Source organism: Hyposmocoma kahamanoa, unplaced genomic scaffold, assembly GCF_003589595.1.
Source record: "Hyposmocoma kahamanoa isolate Upper Pololo Valley unplaced genomic scaffold, ASM358959v1 92, whole genome shotgun sequence".
Classification (NCBI taxonomy): Eukaryota; Metazoa; Arthropoda; class Insecta; order Lepidoptera; family Cosmopterigidae; genus Hyposmocoma; species Hyposmocoma kahamanoa.
In genome coordinates this window covers 23,355,255-23,375,825 of record NW_020654748.1, presented here as the reverse complement: position 1 = coordinate 23,375,825, position 20,571 = coordinate 23,355,255, and the positions used below count along the sequence as shown (strand labels likewise).

Here is a 20,571-nt window from a genome sequence, read left to right as displayed (position 1 = left end):
TTCTCATGCACCTTGTTTTTCTTTAGTAAATAAATTATTGTTAATATAGATAATAAACTTAGTAGGTTGCCAGTTTTTTATTAAATAAGAAATGTTTGTCTTAAACTGTTTGTCTTAAACATCGATTTCACTGACTATTCCAAGTAGATCATCAAGGTAGTTTCATAGTGACATAAGCAGCTGTCAGTTTGTTATCTGTTATTAAAAATCCGACTCTAGTCTAAAAAATACTTCTTCGATACTCCCTCTGAGTCTCCGAATAAATTTTCTATATACTCTCCCTCCAAGGTGCTTAGGAAACTAGCATAAAATGGACAAGGGCAGAATTGCGACAACTATCTCAAAAGCCATTCATTAAGAAAAAAGACTTTTTTTCAACATGCTACTATAAGGAAGTAACATTTTAATGTCATTACTCTTTATACTTAATTATTGTTTGTGTAGCGAACCGAAGGCCGTTACAAATCTTGTTAAACACGATTATAATAACTAAAATCCAATTACTTTACCTTTTCGTAACAAATTTTTTACATTAATAATTTTTGCCGCCGTTTTATGATTATTTTATAATACCACATTGACGTAGGTTTTTATTATTCTGTCATAGTTTATCTGATAACTTCATGCATATTTCTACTGCATATCTTGTGTAATAAACTCCATAAGCATTTTGTATGGTCTTTTTCCCAATCGTTAGCGCTCAATTTATTTAGTCCGCTGTGGTTTGATTTTAACTTTTAAATCTAAAACTAATTTTTTAACCGAACCCCTTGTGCCAGTTAGTAAAGTTAGCGCAAAACAAAAAAGGAAGAATACCTGATATTTGTAATCAAGATGATCCTCAAAACTCACGTGTCCAAACTTGTGATAAATGAGGAAGTCTTCTTCCGACTGAGAGATGTCCGTGCCCCTCCAACGCGAGAACCTGGTCCTGAAGGCATCAGCAACTGAAGACGTAGACGCGGTGCAATTGACCAGAAGAAGGCCAAGAAGTCTGCGGGGATGGGCTAACCCGCATCGAGCTAGGACGTTGGCTCCAGCTCCCTCGCCGAGGCCGACAGCATAGCGGACATGAAGAAAGTCCAAGACTGTGATCAGATCTTCGCCAAGAGTTTGAAGAGATGGAAACTGGTAGCTGTAAAAACAGATAGTTTCTTGTTGTTGTTTTATTTTTAACAGAAGTCGCCACTTCAACAAAAACTCCAACGATAAATATTTCTTGTTCTTGGAAATTTTAGTACTTCCTAAGTTCCTTTATTAATGCAGTGACCATCCATCGTTGGCATACCCTACATTACCTCTTTGCTAATATTTGTATAAATATACTCCCGGATTTATAAACCGAGCCACCACGTATTTTTGTCGTAAAGGGCTAGAAAAATAGTGTTATCATCGAAGAAAAAGTTGTCCCCAGGTTTTGTAAATCCAAATTTCCAACAAGGACTTATGGAAAAGACGTTTAGTATACTAGTTTCAAAATTGCATAATAGTATTTAATCAATCAAACATTGTCTAAGCTTAGGGCACTTAATACTGAAAATGAGTGGTGGCTCGAATGATGTGTCCGGAAGTGTATAATGTTAGCCAATAACAACATCACCACGCTAATGCTATGTAGAAAATCATGTTCTTACTTCCTCAAAATTATCATAATACTTACGAATCAGGCAAATCAGGCGAGCTCTCCTCATGCCCCGGCACATCAACATGGATGAAGCAAGAACGCTCCTTGATCTCGGTCATAGCCGGGCTGTTCACGAAATCCACTATAGAAGAATCTGAAAGTAAATATTTTCAGCATCTCATGACCACATTTTTTAATTTTATATGCGCTCTATCTATCTGCTTCATTTAGTACTACGTAGCTAAAAGTTTCACATTTACATTAGAACAATAAGTCTACTTCGTGATGTTAGAAGTATTAATAGTTGTCAATAGATGGTGCTTTACATAATTTCTATTGTAGGATCAAAGCAATGTCAAAGTACCCACTTAAAGGACGTAGTTCGGCTAAAGCCTTGATTCGTGTTTAGGACCTGTTTTCGAGGTCATTGCCATTACAAGTTCAGGGCATTACAGTTTCCAGATGTAAACAAACAGATTATTAAGGTTACTTTGCAATTTATCGTCGTACAACCTACTCTATTACATACGTAAGAGGGTGGCAATTTCACTGTAATATGTATGAATGTTTTGGTCCCCATGAACAAAAGGATATCGATCCAGGATCATGGTACTTACGGTTGGTTCCAAGGTCGTGGACCGTTAGAAAAACACATCGCTTGTCTTGTTGACTCAGGTCACCCTGAAAAATATTTGGTAATTTGTAACTTAAGTTGGAAATTGTTAAACTAATTTCAATCCTACTTGGCAAAAAAGTTCCCTGTAAAAAATATATCCGATTGAGCGCATGACATGTACTGCCTCCGTGGCCGAACGGTTACCGTGCTGGACTGCCACATAGAGGGCCCGGATTCAACTCCCGGGCCAGGAGAAATATTTGTATGGCCTACATTCATTTCTCTCGTGAGTTTGGGTGTAATATGTGTGTGTCCACGGCACCCGCGATACAGGGTTTCCCTAGTGCGGGACTATGACTGTATACGTTATTATTATTATATAGGTAATACCTATGTATTGATAAAGAACTTGTTTATGTCAACTTTTCTTCTTTTCGCCTTTTGGTGATAGCCGAGTATGGCGCTTCTCCATTGCGACATCGATGGTTCGAATCCCTGCGGTGACGTTGTATCCCATGATTTTATTAAATGCATTTATGATTCGCAATAGCTCTTGCTAATGGTAGAGGAAACCGTCGTGATGAAAGTACACAAACCTTGGAACTATAATTACCTAAGAAGAGACCCTTGCCCAGAAGTGGGACCTATTATGAGTTGGATCTTGCAATATTTTTCACGCACCTATCTGTCACGGAGTAATTACGTGTGTGAAATTAAAGCAAGGAAACAAGAATACTTTATGAAGCTACCTTAACTGCGTATTCCATAGTGGTACGCCTGCGGTGACACATGGGGAATTCAAATTATCAAAAAAGCCAGACAATACTAGCGATTATAAACACTGCAAATGGAATTTCGTGAAATAAGAGACCAAGATTTGGTTAATTTTATCGTAGGTTGATTATATGTTTGGTAAATTACTTGGAAAATGATATCAAAAATATGTAAAAAGTGATACCAAAAATACAAGGACTTTTCTTAACGAAGTTAAAATTCGATTATATACTTTTTGTAGCACTATACAATAACTACTAGTAAATTGGTAACCGATTTTATGTACACTAGGTACCTATGCATCTTACAAAGCAGTATATAAAATTATTAAACAAACCTACCTAACGTTTGTAATTAAAACCGTAATTGAGTAACGGACCTCAATGCAGTTATTAAAATTGTCCATAAAACATATAACAAATTCTTGCGAGGCAGTTAAGTTTAGTGCAGTTTAATAACTGCAACCACAATAGTGCGAAAAAAAATTAAAGGCAGGAACAGTCGCAATAAGTATGTCACCGTGTACGTAATGTTGCATTAACAGTCTTTGTCCTTTAGTCCAAAAAAAACTTACTTATACTAACTAATTTTGCTCAAAGTTCTTGAATTAGGAGTCCGAATATGCCCGCGTATCTCTCCGCAAAAGATCAATATTTCAATATCCTGCGTCGCAAAACGTAGCCCTACATATAAACCTCTATAAAAGTCCTTCCATTTGTTTTCTCATTCACTCCTATATAGTTCGTAATGATACCGTCCTTGTTTAGTCCTGGAGGATACGCCTAAGGGGAAAGGATGTAACCGCGTAGCGTTTTGGCGCTTTATCCCAATGTTATTTACATTTCTGCTTACATTGTCAGTTGCGACTGAAACCTGGCGAGGTTTATTTACTTAGTTATGACAAAACACTATACGCCTAAAGATGTTATCAAAATTATTTTTTTTTAGGTTGGAATGGCAAAGGTACTAGAAAAATGCGTTTCCGACCAACCGATGAATCAATTTAAAAAAACTTCTGTGGCCGTGTGTACCAAAATGATTTCAACTTTTTAAAAGTTTTGTTATATTACTAATATATATTACTAATATTAAGAAGTCAGGTCACGTTGTAAACAAAATCTACTTATTGAGAATTTTCACATTAATATTACTTGTTTGTTTTACATATAATATTTTCCTAAGTAATTTTGTGTTCAACATTTTAGAACTTCTTTGTTCGACATCTATTCACGATGGCACTCGAGTCCGTTCAGCCCTATAAAGGGTAAATCAGCCCTCACTTGACAATAAGGCTTTTCCGGGACTCGAAAGGGCTTGGAATCTCTGCGCAGATGTCTAGGGGACAAAGTCTTTAGGAAATATTCATAGTCTCTCTACTGCGTTTTCTATAGGTATTGTTGCATTGTTTTAAATTTTAGAACCAGTATTACATTGCTCTTGTACTCGTATTGTGATACTACATAATTAAATACTCAAACAGCTCCTTAGGACGCCTAGGCATACGCTGATTGAAGGCTCTTTCATTTTTCCTTCAATATGTAATCCACATAATATCTGTATCATATAAGAGGATAAGGGGAACTTAATTGAATGGGACAAGTCTACCAAAATATTATAATTAATAGGAAAATTCTACATTGTTTTAGCTACGCTTGGCATTACCTATTGGACTAAACGATCTTGATAGCAGAAAATAAGAATGTCATTGCTCCATCTCATTTTAACAGTCTTAAAAAAAAGAGGAAGTTTGTGAACCGATTTTGATGATTCTTTTTTGGTGGAAAGAGGATACTTCAGTATTGGTACCATTTATATTTGAAGAAAACATTCCACATCTAAGGGTGGCAAACTAGGAGATGAATCCGGTTTCCCCCATTTTGCGGTAACCGATTTCAATAAAACTTTCCAAATAGATATAATTCCATTAACTATTGAGGTCAGATTTTTTTATACAAAAGTTATAATTCTAAATTGAAGTCTTGAAGATTCTGGTAGACTTGTCATAAGATTCTAGTTGTTTTGGCATCTACAAATAACAAATTGTGTAAGTTTAATGTAAGTATTTTAAGCTCAAAGAAATTACGTTAAAACTGTTTAGCAAAACTAAACAGAGAAAATTACACAAATTAATTAAAGCAAAACATTTCAAAAGAAATATAGGTACTAGAATGTATACCCATTAGACATGCCATTGTTTTTTGAAAAAATAATTAGTCCACAGAACAAAGCGACAAAAGACCTGCGCCAACAGGGCTTCCTTATTATTTCAGAAAAATTCTGAAAGCTAGCAAACTGTAGCGTCATTATAGAAGAGTAAATATGCTGCCATACGTGGAATATATTTAAAACATTTCTTTAGCACGAGTGTTAAAAACTGTAAGTTTTTCACATAGGAGACAATAATATTATGATCGGACAGAAACTTAAATTCAACAGCAAAAATGTGTAAAACAAGTTCAAATGTACACTATTGCACTTATACGTTAATAAACTTTTTTTTCTTAACGGAAAGTTTGCATTACTTTCAAAAAAGAACCCACAAAGTTTGTCATTTCTTCATGGAGCGTGTAACTCTTTGTTAGCCCAGATTAGGTCTGCTTTAAACTTTTACATATATTATCTACAAAGAGCTAAATGAAAAACTGTCATACAGCCTACTGCTCACTAGCATAGTGTCCGTAATTGCGAGAATTAAAAACAAATTGTCTGTGTCAAATTGTATACTTATTTGCGGAGCAAGAGTACCTGCATCCAATGATCTTATATATTTAAAAAAAGGCTGCACCACAGACTTTAAAAAAAGGTGGTAAAATAAACGAAATTAACTACTTTGACGTTGGTTTTTGTTATTTAATGTTTTTATAAAGTTTTCTTCGCGAAAATAAAGATTAGTGATAACAACGAAAATACAATAATGATTCCGCCTAAAACACAAAGCAAAATTTGTCTTAGAAAACTTGTTTCAAAAATATAAATGTATGATTACATTTTCCTTCATTCTCGAGTCTTTTATTATTTCCTCGTATTGTTAGAGAAAAGCACTATAGTTAATACACCTCGGTAGGAACGGGAATTGCCTGCCTCGTAAAATACAAGGCCTCGTTGAGCTCGACCTTGTAACTCACACTCGTCTGGCAATTCTTTACTTCCCGGCCTATGCAATATTGTACTATGTTCCAAGAACGCATCTTTGCCAAATGGCAGGCACTCGGAGTACTTAAACAGACCTTATCAAGGTTCTTTTTCTAACTTCCGAACTTTTGTCCCTGAAGAGCTAGTGAGAAAACTTTCAATTACGACCTCCTTCCTTTTTTATTAGCGAAGCAGATAAAGTCACACATATTTCTTTGTACCAAACTTCGCCACTTTATTCAATTTATGTTTCGGTGGTTACGCTATTTTAATTTTAAGAATAATTTTTGAGTACAGTTTTGACATAAGCGTTTATTAAATGTTCCAATCCAAAGTAATATTATAAATGCTAAAGTAACTGTCTGTTATATTTTCTTTTTCAAAATTCATCAATATTGGTTCAGATCAATATTGATATATAGGAGATGATATAGGAGAAGGATGTAGGCTACTTTTTGTCAGAAAACCAAATCTTAAAATTGGTGAAATAACGGATGAAAGTAAAGAAAGAAATATATAGAGAACCAATAAAACTATGAAAATTTGTATTGCACAGTACGCTAGGCACCAGCTAGTATGAAATAAAGACCTATTAAATATGGTGTTGGAATTTTACTGCTCTCCGAAACCAGAGAAAACCAAGAACATTATTATTTATTTATTATTATATATTAGCATTAACAGAAACTGTTAAGGGAGCAGTAGGTTGAATCGTATACGACCTTTAGCGGTTTTGAGGTGCCATTACGTCTTGCAATAGGATAATTCCTAAAGGTCAAAGGAAATTAAATTTCAAACGATCAATGATCATCACTGGGACATTCATTAAGTGATCGATTTTACTCGATAGGTTTTTGAAACAAATAATGCCCTTAATTGGGTCGTCTGTGTAAAGAGACCTTATAGACCTCTAATTAAGCAATATAGATTTCATCACTGAATGAAATTCGTTTTGAAGCATGTCTATTTTCTTGTAATATCCTCTTTCTGTGCTCGCAATTACGGCAATTAAGAATAAAAAACTTTATAAGGAATTCTTTGTAAATAGATAAGTACAATGAGTATCCGAGTAACAACTTTTAACTTCTGGTGCACTATCTAAATCACACACAGAAGAGACCATTAAGAAATCTTCGTTTCGTGAAGTGAACCGGGAATCGAAGCCCCGACCACTTCATCCAGTGTGGATGGACGTCAAATTGTAGTTGTTTACTACCATAACTATCATGTACATTAATATCTATTACAAAAGTCACTCTACAAAGAATACAGCTGAAAACAATAAACAAATATTCACAATAAACACCCAAAAGTTCGCGCATCGAAAACAATTGAATTTATCAAATATACTCGTATACCGTTTACAGGAAGGAGGCTACGTAGGCTTACGATTTAGAGCCTTATCACACTGGCGGTTTGCGAGCGGTTTGAAAGCGATGCCAGAGCGCGGTGTGTTCGCCGCGGGTTCGCAGAGGTAACGCCGCCGCGCCGCAGCCGCAGGCGCGCTACGTTTACACGGCGAGTACCCCGCATTTTGGACAGTGAGTATAAAATTACTTCCTACGAGAAAACATTGTTGTTATCTTTGTTACTTCGAATGAAACGATACAACGACGAATTTAGAAGGATTCATTATAAACTAATCGACTGAAACAGAGCAACTACTAAGTTGTTAACTACTGGACTTGTTACAAAATCATACAAATACACACAAAATCACTTAAATCATGTCATGAAACTGACATGTCATGAAATGACACTTAAGATTGTCATCAATTATAATGACTCTTTTAATCGTCTTCACCTCTCGCCTCGCTTTGAAATCGCTCGCAAATCGCCAATGTGATAAGGCTCTAAATAAAAAAATTGCATTGCGTAGTGACGACAAACGAGACTTGTTTTTTAATATAACCTGTGCGTCGTCTGTTCCTAAGTAAATTTAGGCTTACGCATAGAGTACAAGACAGGCACCCTATAGTTATAAAAACTTGCCTAGTATAATACATACAAGTAAAAATCTAACGTTCTTAAATTAACAGATTACTTCACATTGGAAAAAAATTGTTAGCCAATGAAGCACTTACCTGACCATGCCTTGGAATTACTCCCTGCGGTAGCATGAAACAATTAATTTTAATTCTGTAATTGCAAAGAACTACGAACTACAACTTAACATGAATACATTAACCATAGATAATTAGACTGTTTACGATTAATTAATTTTATTCCTATTTTATGACGGGAACAATAAATTCATTGTCTTCAAAAATGAAAAACACCGCAAGCCACAATAAAAAATAATAACAGGACTACAGGATCATCTTTATAAAAATAGCCAGGAGTCAATCATATTATAAAACAATATTTATAAGCAAAAAATAAAATTATTCCACTGACCCACATAAAGCATAAGGCAGGTAAAGCCGTCAATTTACACGGACATAATTCGACTCCAAGATGGCGGTATATTGCCCATTTTCCCACCAATTTCGCGCGCATGAAATTGAAATGTCAACGGTTTTATTTTTACCTTTATTCGATAAAGGAAATGTGTAATACAGCCAGATCTCCGGGGGTTAATGATACGTGACAGAGTGTCGGAAACATCGAGTATATAATGCTTGGAAACAATACTGGGAAGAATTTATGAGACTGATTTGATTAGATATATGGTTACGGCAAAGAAGGATGGCAACATCACGTGTATTTTGTGACCCAGTATTTTTGACGACGTGCGCTAAGGGCTTATCAATACTTGTGATTCATTATCAAAGCATCAAAAAAGCTAATTGAGTACAACCTGTAGAAGCTGGAGTTACAAAGTTGATATAAGTTATGTTTATAACATTGTCCTGTATTTCACTTCAGATGTTTGTTCGTAGTAGCAGAAAACAACAAGTTTTCAATTTGTTCCCAAAAATAATAAAGAACTTGCCGAATGTTCTCAAATTTGCCAAACTCTACCACATTTAATATAACTTATCATGTTCTGCAGCAATGAAAATGAATACAAATTATATCTGCCCAAATGGCAGAAATCTGCCACAAATGGTCACACTGTTCTCAATATCAATGTGACATTGTGGTGATTCGCTCTGGACCTTTTGGAGGGAAAAGTGTCGTTTTTATTTTGACTTTCAATTATTTTGCGAAATCTAGTTTAAAGTGGAATAGGATAGTGCTATTGTACCTTAATCGAAGATTAAAACGCGAAATTATACGAATCTCGAACTAAAATACCCGTATCGGCCCGTTCTAAGGAATCCCGAGTCAATCCAAGCACGCCGCCTCTAATTGCCTATCCTCTTTGTGGCGGCCATATTTACAGAAACATAATTAATTAAACTTCATGTTTAGGCTGATGGTTTTGCCAAAGCCTTAATAAATAAATAAAAAAATCAATGTGACATTGACATTGGCAAGAGGTCTCTTGTGAAAACGTTCCTTTGCAGCTTTCATTATCTCTCATTTAAATATTGTCGTAATATTTTTGTCACATTGTGTTTTGAACTACCTCCGTGGCCGAACGGTTACCATGCCGGACTGCCACGCAGAGGTCCCAGGTTGTATGGCCTACAATTATTTCTCTCGTGAGTTTGGGTGTAATTTGTGGTTGTCTATGTGTGTGTCCATGGCACCCGCGACACAGGGTTTCCCTAGGCGGGGCTATGTTGAGTGTGTGCGTTATTTATTTTTTTAATTTTTTGCTTTATGTCAATACTGTTTAATTGATTATTTCATTAGTTATTTTATAGCTTTAATGTTTTATGTGTGTACTATAAACTAACCACTGCTTTAGGTAGGTAAACATTAAATCATGCTTAAAATGAAACGTAAGTACAAGAACGTTACCTAATCTATAGTCGAACTGAATCAATTGCGTTGTGTTTTTTGGCACCTATTCTAATCTATCTACAATGTTTTCCAATTTCTTTATTCCCGACTTCTAAAAATCTACAAAAATATATTGACAACTAGACATAAACTAAAAGCAAAATTGTACTAGCGAAGTCCATGAACGGTTCTTCGTCGTTATTGGGGCAGCTTTCACCATCCTTCTTTTTTTTTCATGCGTTGTCTCTAGACGATTCGTGTTTGATTAATACTCCAGGAAGGAATTAACTTATATTTTCATAATTTTTCCGGTAACAAAATTTTTAAAATACAAAATTGTACTTTTAAAATACTCCAAAATGAAGGTTAAAACAGATGGCCTAATTTATCTTTCCTAGAGTCAAATTACTAAGATGTTATGTACACAAAATGACGGGCGACTGTGAAAAACCTGATACCCTATAAAGCTGCTCGCTTTGTAAACAAAGAAAGATTTTCTATTCACGTCAAATGCTTAGAAACAATATTGCTCTTAACGAACGAACAATATTGTATTATGCGTAACTGTGCTATGTTCAACACATATAAAAGGGTGTAATAGCTAAAAAGGCCCTGGTGATTGTTCCGTAAATATAAGAAATATCAGAAACCGTTAAAAAAGTACGCTGCTTCATTTGTTTATTATGTAACCTAACCATTATATCTAATGTTTGTTATACTGAAAGTTCATTATAGGTACACATTGAAATTATGCCTTATACATTTATTTATATACTTGTAGTTATACATTTTGTTGGTTATATACAGTGAGTGATTATATACTTGGAAATTATATCAAATGTTGATATACAAAGTGAAAATCAATGAGAGAGAAGATCAATGGTGAAAATATTTTTTTATTTATTTATTTCATACAAACAAGGCGTACAAGAGAACATAATACAATTTCTCACCAAACTGCGAAAGCGCTTTGTAGGCGAGGTTAGACTCATAATCACAAAGCTATAGTGTGCCTAGTACGAGAACATTTTGTTGTTATATCTTCCATTACCAGCACCAGGCGCACGAATTGTCGCTTTCATCACTTGATATCAATAAAAATGCAGTATGTACAAGCAATTAGTATGGAACAATTAATATTTTTCTCACAACTTCAGTTTACAATATTAAACGTACAATTGGCATAACAAGGCGTCATGTGTTCGTACATCAAAAGTGCCTTTATCGCATGAAATTTATAAAAATGATACGAATACATGGAACAACATTTATGTGAAATTGTATAACTTTCCTTTCTAAGCATATATTATCAACTATTTCAATTGTAGAATCTCTAAACCTCTCTCGTAAAAAGTTATCTGTTTGCATATGTGGCCTTATCATCAACGGTATATGATCTATCGCACAAAAAGTCCATTTCGCAGAATGTCCCTTTTGTAAAATGTCCCCTTTTCCTCTATTGTACATACACTCCTTTCAGTATCAGAAAAAGGTGAGACAACTTGAAAAAAATTATGTTTTTAAATGTACATAATGCAAATTATGAGTTTGTGTGTTGGTGGTAACCTTCGAAACAATAATTATGAGGTTACTCAGAAAAATAAACGTAAATAATCTTGTTTTGCTTATTAAACAGTAATGATGGACGGACAATGAAGGCAGACTATAAGTTTTTAGTTTTACCTTTTGAGGTACGGAACCCTAAGCAATAAGTAATAAAACCTTCAAAATTTTTGGGCTATGACAGAATGATTTCGTCGAACATCGTAAAGTAGAAAACGTAATTGTTTATGTTGTTCCTGAAACGATTTTGTTGTGTAACAAAGTTAATCAACTATTGAATTGTTGTTTTAAATTCCAATCAACTTATTGTTACAAGTATTTTAAGAACAAGTATATTAATTTACCTGAACATGAACATGGATGTCTCCACTTCGGTCCGTACTGACCACATATTTCTGTAACAAATGAAAACAATTTTTAGAACAATTAAGCAAACATAGCAGACGATGGGCCATTGACGATGAAACATCTTTTTTTTTATAATTATTAAAAAAAATTACTCCGGCTGGATTCGAACCAATATCTCCTAGCAAACCGTGCCAGATGCTATGCCAACTAAACCACGGAATTTTTCTATATGCTTATCGCAGATCTCGGTTTTGGTTGATTATCTTTTTTTGTTAAATAATTTTTTTTAAATCCAAAGACAGAGTTTAGGTAATCATTATTTAGCCAGGTACTCATTAGCCAGCTGTTACTGTAACGTCATTTTCAAGCTAACCTTACCTATTTCTGCCGCCAGGCAGTAATGTGAACATTACTACGTTCCGGTTTTTTTTTATAATATCAAGTGACGGGATGAACAAGTCGTGCGCCTGCTGGTAAACTACACGCCTGTCCATAACTGTCAACCCGTCACCATGAAACATAAGTTGTCAAGTCCCATGTGACTGTAATTTCACTAACAGCCTTACCCGTCAAAAGCGGAACACAGTAATGCTGACATTACTGCTTGGCGGCAAAAATAGATAAGGTGGCACTTACTTCCTAGGACGAACTCTTTCACAAGGAACTCTACTGCCACTACTCCTCTGTTTTGGAAGAGTAACGGTGCAGGCACATGGTACTTGTCAACTTGTGTCTCAGGGTGTCGGGCGCAGTGGCAATGACCCTAAGCTGAGTAGGACTGTAACTGTTATGGATAGGCGTATCGCTTATCACCAGGTGCACGACTTACTCATTCTGTCACTTGGTATTAGAAGAAAAAGCTGCTGCGCGTATGCCTAGTATGTGTACATAAGATACTAACAACCTTCCAGGACTATATTACTTATTAACATCATGAACGACAACCTTTGTCCCATGACTTTTAACTATTCACCAGACTTCACTTTCATACATACATATACTTCACGCCTTTTTCCCATCGGGGTAGGCAGAGACAACAGTCTTCCACCTGCTACGGTCCTGACACACATCTTTCGCCTCATCAACACGCATCAATGCTTTCATACACGCTCGTCGGTTAAGGGTACTCTTGACCTGGCCCTTCTTTAGGATGGCCTCAATTTGGTCATGATAAGTTCGCCTTGGTCGGCCCATATCAACTTGCCCGCTCACACTCGCCTTATAAATCTGTTTCGTCACTCTTCTTTCATTCATTCTCTCTACATGTCCGAACCATCTAAGCATCTCTTTCTCTATCTTTGTCACTATATCTTCTTCCACGCCGCAACGCTCTCTTATCACACTGTTCCGTAATTTATCCATCCGAGTCACTCCAGCCATACTCCTCAAAGCTCTCATTTCTACTGCATTAATTCTACTTTCATGCTTCTTCTGCCAAACCCAATATTCACTACCATACATAAGTGTAGGGACTAGCACCCCCATGCACAGCCAATCGTGCCTTTTTAGACACTTTCTGGCTGCCCATGAAGGTATGCAAGGCACCATTCACCTGATTCCCTGCGTTCACTCTTCTGTCAATGTCTCTTTCACATTTTCCATCACACGTAAACATAGAACCCAAATACACAAACTCTTTCACTTGATCCACTTTCTCTCCTTCAATCAATATCGTGCAAATCGTAATATCTTCCTCTCTTTCAAAAACCATTACCTTTGTCTTTCTCACATTAAGACTTCACTTTCATACAAAATTAAATAGATTTAAATAGATCGCTTTAAACAGTAATAACTCCGTGCAGGACGGGGGTGGGAGTCGTCGAAGGACGTTTGCACGTTTGAAAAGACCAGAAACAGATTGAAAATGTGTCAGACAGTACAACAAAAACGTTATAGTTTATTTTTGGTAAATTTGTTATGATTTATAAAAAGTCGTGCAACAAAAGTTGTTGTTTATGATGTTAGTAATATAGTCCTGGGAGGTTGTTGGTTCTTTAAAAATAACGGTATCGGTATCTCGTGTTTTATATCGCTCTCGAATAAGTCGCGCCCTGTTTGCAGGGCTACAATTTGTATAATTTAAACGAACTCCATTGTAGGTGAAAATTTTGTAGAAAGTTTAAATTATTCTTGGCATTAACCTTGATCTTAACTATTTCATTCACGAAACGGGTAGATTTAATACAATTGTACCATGTTATACCTTATTCCGAATATTGCGTGAAAAACTTGCTCGAAAAATTAAAAAATTTACGTAAATCACGATATTCATTGAAATAAACAATGCTTATGAGTGCTAGTGATACAGTGAATTTACACTGACTCCATCGTATTTTTTTTTTAATTTTCGTAACATGATTTTATTTAATTTGACATGCGTTCGATCTCAATTTTTTAGCAGTTGAAGCCGCCTCTCTGTGATCGAACGGTTACTATGCAGGGCTGTCACGCAGAGGTCCGTATTTGTATGGCATATATTTATTTATTTCGTGAGTCTGGTCTGTCTAATTTGTGGTTGTCTATGCGTGTGTGTCTATGGCACCCGCGACACAGAGTCTTTCTAGTGCGGAACTAGAGGGTTATGCGTTATTATTATTATCAAAAGTACAAGTTTCTTCCTTTGTCCCTTCTTCAAAAAACCTATATGTGCCAACGGCCAAATTGTATAATTTATTTAAACTGATGATCAAAAATTGAATATTATCAACTGGAGGTTACTTTCAAGTACTTTATATAATGCCAAGGTATTCTTGCGCAAAATTGAAACTGGCAGACTGAAGCGAGGGAGCGTTCATATTGCCCTCGGGACAAATATAACTTTACTAGCAATTATTTAGTTATACTACGACTGTAGCTGCCCAATGTGTGCGTCGATTTTGGTCAGGTCGCGTTCCCATTATGTCGTGCAGTTTAAAGTGTCGTCGCTTATATATTTAAATGAAGTTGTTCACACATAGAACAACACGATTAACTCTCGTTCACGACTTTTTTGACATTACAACGACAGACTATAGCGACAATGGGAAGAACTAAAACGACAGTCGTCAGACGATAAATAAAACGTCCCGGCAAAAATGTGACGGCAGATAATCACAACTTCAAATGATTCTCTCGCGCAAACAACAAGGCGGCTGCCGTGAACCGAAAAATTGTCGTCACGATCTAGTGGGAAGAAAACGAAAGCCGTTCAACGATAAAATGAGCATCCTCGACACAGTCAGTATATGAGTCGTGATATGGGAACAGACTAGACGCAACGATTAATAAAACGTTGCGACGTAATGGGAACGCGCTCTCATACAAACGACGAATATATTGTAGTTTGCAGTTGACGACTCTAAAATGTAGCTAGTATTGAATATTGGAGTCAATATAAGCGTCAACAATTGAATAAATCGAGGTGTCTAAAGCAAAACTCTAAAGTCCGGCGCCCACTGATGGCGAAACGGAATCTTGCATGCCGCATAGTCGCACTTGACGACGACGTTACGAAGCCTGTCGAAGCATCCCGAAGGCTGCTTAGCATTCCCAAGACTGCTTAGGATTCCGGGGGCGGCCGGCTCGCATGCCGCACAGAGATGGGCAATGGATTAAAATCCGGTCAACCCGCCCGGATTTAAACCGGGTTTTTACCCAAAGCAACGACTTTTATCCCTTTTTTGCCCAAAATAGAGGGCAAAAACGGTAAATACGTAATTTAGTTTCTTGAAGTGACGGGACGAACAAGTCGTGCGCCTGATGGTAAGCGACACGCCTGTCCATAATAGTTGTAGTGCCACTCAGAGCTTTAAATCACAAAGATCTGGGCACTGCCACTGCGCCCGTCACCATGAGTGGAGGCGAAGCTGCAGAGCCTTGAACATCGCCGTAAAGTTGCCTGCTTATCGGTATTTTACAGGACATATCACGGAGGGCGTGCGATGGAATTACACGATTTAATTCCGCCTTCCCCTTACCGGGGGACTCGGCGTAGACTCGGATTCCACCCCTGTGTTGTCCAAAGATTCGCACGAAGTACGCTTCTTGTACGAACGCTTGTTAATATGGCGAACGGCTATGGAGTGGGCTTTCCTGCTTGCAGAATTGTCCCCTGAACATTATAACTTGGGCCTTTCAAGGCGAGAGAGAATATGCATTATTTAGGTTAGCACGCTCCATCGTCGACGTCGTCGACGCTTTCCATCAGGTGAGATGGAGGTCAAATGCGCACTTACATTTTATTAAAAAAAACTTGACAAGTCCCATGTGCCTGTAATTTCACCAGCACCCTTACCATTCAAAACTGGAAGACATTAATGCTCACATTACTGCTTGGCGGCAGAAATAGGTAAGGTGGCAGTATTTCCGTTGACGAACTCTAACACGAGGAGCTCTACTGCTACTACTATAATTGGTATTCCATACTTATAGATTCCAGACTTTAAGGCTTTTGTGTTATTCACTAAATGATTATCATTAATTACAGGTTACTTACCACGGTATGACTTCTTTTTATTTTCCCGATATTTCGGAACGGATACACACTCCATGATCACCCCTTCAACCCGTGGAGCGTGTAACCGTTCCGTATTGTCGGACGCCGGGCCTAATCGCAAAATGAGCTATCTAACTCATTATAGTACATTGTTATTAACAACAAACTATCGGCGTATTTTCACAAAAAATATATGAATGATCAATGTAGTCAAAATATCGTGGTGTTTAATAAAATAAATATTGTCATTGTAGTATATTTTTCAGGCTCATTTCTATAACAGAATCCAATAAGGAGAATTATGAGTGTAACACAGATGTAACATGATTTATTAAACTCTCATATTTGGTTGTTCGTTCAGTAAGGTAGTTGGGATGATATCTGGTTAGCGATATATAAAGAAAAAGGAAAGTTTTAGGTAGTGTCTTTGTTCGTTCGTGGTGAAAATAAAAGTGAATTAATAATTGAATTACAATATAAAGAATCTTAAGCCTACTCACATTGGGTTATTCCGACTTATTCCCATTTGATAACCTACAACTGATCCATCGCCAATTTTAAATCCGAATTTATCCCCTCTACATTTTTCAACTTCCAACGGATCCCCTCATTGTATTTGCAAGGCAAGTACAGTCAAGAGAAAAAGAAGTTTTAAAATCAAATGTACTTTCTTGTTAACTGTACCACAGTACCTACCAAGAATGAACTTGTAAGTGCCAGGGTATCAGGTGGGAATGAAAAATTGTAATATTTATTCTTGATCCCCGGCATAGAAAATATAATTTATTATATTTACTTTTTAACCGACTTCAAAAAAGGAGATGGTTCTCAATTCGACTGTATGTTCCTTTCTTTTTTTTGTATGTATGTTACGCGATAACTCCGGTATTTGTGAACCGATTTTAATGATTCTTTTTTTGTTGGAAAGGGGGTACTTCTATAGTGGTCCCATTTTATTTTGAAGAAAATCATCCTCCTCGAAGGGTGGCTGTTCACGTATGAAGATTAATTTTTATAAATAGCGCCTAACTTTAATTTAGGAACAATTACTTTAATGGTTGATTTTGTTATTTCTCCAATTCAAGGCGTTTTTCTCTCAATATACTTTGAGTAGTGTCGTAGGGAGAACCTATTTTTATTATCTCCAGTATCAAGTCCTGTATAGTGGCGAACTAGGGGATATTTCAATGAAACTTAGCAAATAGACGTAATTCCACGTACTTTTGAGGTCGGTTTTTTTAGTACTCTGTACTGATTATTATTACTGCATTATAATTTAAAATTACCTCAATATTTTTTTGTCTTTAAGTGTTTAAAATGTACTAGTGTAATGTCCTGGTATCATTTCGCTCATAGTATTGAACAGCTTTCCATAAAGAACCCTCAAATTGGCTATCCGAGCCACTTGCTCGTATTTTTGCAAAATGACTCCGGGTTCTCTGCCCACTAATTTCCTCTAGTTGTTATTGGACGTGCAATTAAGTAATTTATCCCACTAATTATACGTACACTTATGACAGTATTAAACACTAATAATAAATTTGCAGCAACTGCAAACCACAATATAGTGTGTCGCCGTTATAACAAGAAATGAAGAAGAGGTGGTGAAGAGTTACAGTTACAGTGTCAAACCTATAACAATGTAATATCAAAAAGAACATTTCGAGAAAAAACAGCCAAAAGGATATTTCTTCTTTTCTTGGAGCTTTTATGTTTAATATCACAAAGAAATACATTTATCTTACTTTGTTACATAGATATTAAAAAAATATATCCAGCCATTTACAACGATATTTAGCAAAATAAGTTATTTCTATCTAAAAACGAATGTAATGAAATTACAAAACACAAAGGACTTGCAATGTTTTGGCTTTAACAATAATAATGCACACACATAACCGCGCATAGACAACCACAAAATACACCCAAACTCACGAGAGACATAAATGTAGGCCATACAAATTACAAATATCTCCCGGGCAGGGAATCGAACCCGGGACCTCTGCGTGGCAGTCCAGTATGGTAACCGTGCGGCCACGAGGCCTTGACACGAGTGAGTGGTAGATGTAACTCCATAAAATTTCGTCGGTTACGTATTATTACGTGATTCACTCAAATCATGTCAAATTACAGTGAATTAAAACAAGGAAAACACAATTCTACGCCTCCCACACCGTAATTTTACGCACAATTCGTAATGAGACAGAGTTACCATTTTACAGAACACTTTACTAGATTAGACGGTTAAATTTGTGAACAAGTATTTGTATGTGAATCTTGGCTCAGATTCACGTAATCCGCGAATCCGAAGTGGATCATCGTACGCGGCTGTTTAAATCCAGACAGATGTCTGGATACACGCGACTGACATTAGTGTTGCAGTGCCACTCAGAGCCTTAAATCGCAAAGAGCTTAGGGGCGCCCAGAGACATAAGTTGACAAGTTCCATGTGGCTGTAATTTCACCGGCACACTTACCCTTCAAAATCGCAAGGCAATAATGCTGACATTACTGCTTGGCGGCATAAAAAGGTAATGTGGCAGTTCTTCCTACGTAATTAATTCATACGTAAGCAAATCACATTTAACTTTTATTTTTACTCGTTCGTAAGGCAGATTCCCCTGAGAAGAATAAGCAAGAAACTCTAGAGGTTGCTCTTTGTTATATTTACAAAGACTTTGAATACGTTTATCGTGACAATATTTAATTTAAACATTTAAATTAAATATTGTTAAATACTTAGATCGAGACTACCTGCAAGAGCTAAACTGGTCACAATCACGGATTTTTGTCATCCAAGTACGCAGAAGCTGTATAATATCAAATCTTATTGTAGAAGCGTATATACCCTTAAATGAATTAGAGATTTTGTAAAGATGACTGTCAGGAACAGCTACTTTATTTTATATATATATATTTTGTATGCATGTTACGCGATAACTCCGGTATTTGTGAACCGATTTTCATGATTCTTTTTTGTTGGAAAGGGGGTACTTCCATAGTGGTTCCATTTCATTTTGAAGAAATCATCCACCTTGAAGGGTGGCTTGTTCACGCATGAAATTTCATTTTTATAAATAACGCCTAACTTTAGTTTAGGAGCAATTAGTTTAATGGTTGATTTTGCTATTTCTCCAATTCCAATATACTTTGAGTAGTGACAACCGATTTTTATTATCTCCAGTGTCAAGTCCTGTATAGTGGCGAACTAGGGGATATTTCAATAAAACTTAGCAAATAGACGTAATTCCAAGTATTTTTGAGGTCGGTTTTTTTAGTACTCTGTACTGAGATTATTATGCCTCGTATTATTGTTATGTTTGTCACTATTTTTCATAAAAAAAAGTATTTTTCTTAACATAAATAACATTTCATAAATGTACTGTGACGTAAGAATGTTAATCTCTTTAAACTTATTTCTCAAAGACACTCTGGGGCTCAGATTGTAAATTGCCCTAACCGCACGTTTCTGCGGGACAAAGATTCTATTAATATCGGCGGCATTATCCCAAAGCAAAATGCCGTATGTCATTAAACTGGAAAGTAGTTGAAGTAAATCAATCTAGCTGTTTCTCGACGTCTGAAAGATACGTTGATAGAATCTTTAAACCTCTCTCCTGAAATGTTCTCATATTCTAGATGTGGCCTTATTACATCAAGGTTGCCAAATGTATTTTTAATAAAGGTATTAATTATACCTAGTTTGGAGAGCACACTAATCACTATTAAATACAATAATGAACCGGAAAAAGTTTTTAAGCATCCAAATGGCATTTCTTCATTACTATTAAGCTTAATTGATATACCAGGGCTTTCCTAATCGTCCATGACATTTTTTCTTAAGGATTTCTAATTAAGGTAGCCAAATATCGGTGTATTATTGGTGCGTGTGGACCGATGTTAGGCGTCACTCCACCCATATCATAATCCGTGTACTTAATCCAGCAAAAGTAGTTCAATCTAATTAGGACCGGATTTGCGCGTTGACGTCATCATGTCAATGCTAATGTGATAGAGCATTTTGAATTTGGTAAATAGGCTATAAATGGCAATGAAATAAATAACCAAATGTGTGTGGGGAAAGGACCTCCGATTAGAATATCTTTATTTTTTATGCCACAGACACACACCGATGCATACACAAAGAGGAAAATTAAGTAATCTGTAACAAAGGCTTCAAGTTTCTTCAACTCCTTTCTTTTTACG

At 36.2% G+C, this 20,571-nt stretch overlaps 1 protein-coding gene across 6 annotated transcripts in view; it reads right to left on the bottom strand.

Moving 5' to 3' along the window:
• LOC113236420 (uncharacterized protein ZK1073.1) overlaps window positions 1-20,571 on the bottom strand; it is a 152,991-nt gene that overhangs the window by 25,644 nt on the left and 106,776 nt on the right. For 3 of the 6 annotated variants that reach the window (XM_026472465.1, XM_026472469.1, XM_026472471.1), the window contains exons 2-5: window positions 11,888-11,938; window positions 2,242-2,305; window positions 1,661-1,778; window positions 817-1,135 (exon numbers count right to left, since the gene is read on the bottom strand). In XM_026472465.1, coding sequence (XP_026328250.1) covers window positions 817-1,135; window positions 1,661-1,778; window positions 2,242-2,305; window positions 11,888-11,938 — 552 coding nt within the window. Of the gene's footprint in view, window positions 1-816; window positions 1,136-1,660; window positions 1,779-2,241; window positions 2,306-8,230; window positions 8,255-11,887; window positions 11,939-20,571 lie in introns of all 6 variants that reach the window. The other 3 variants (XM_026472466.1, XM_026472468.1, XM_026472467.1) reach the window with 2 other exon arrangements.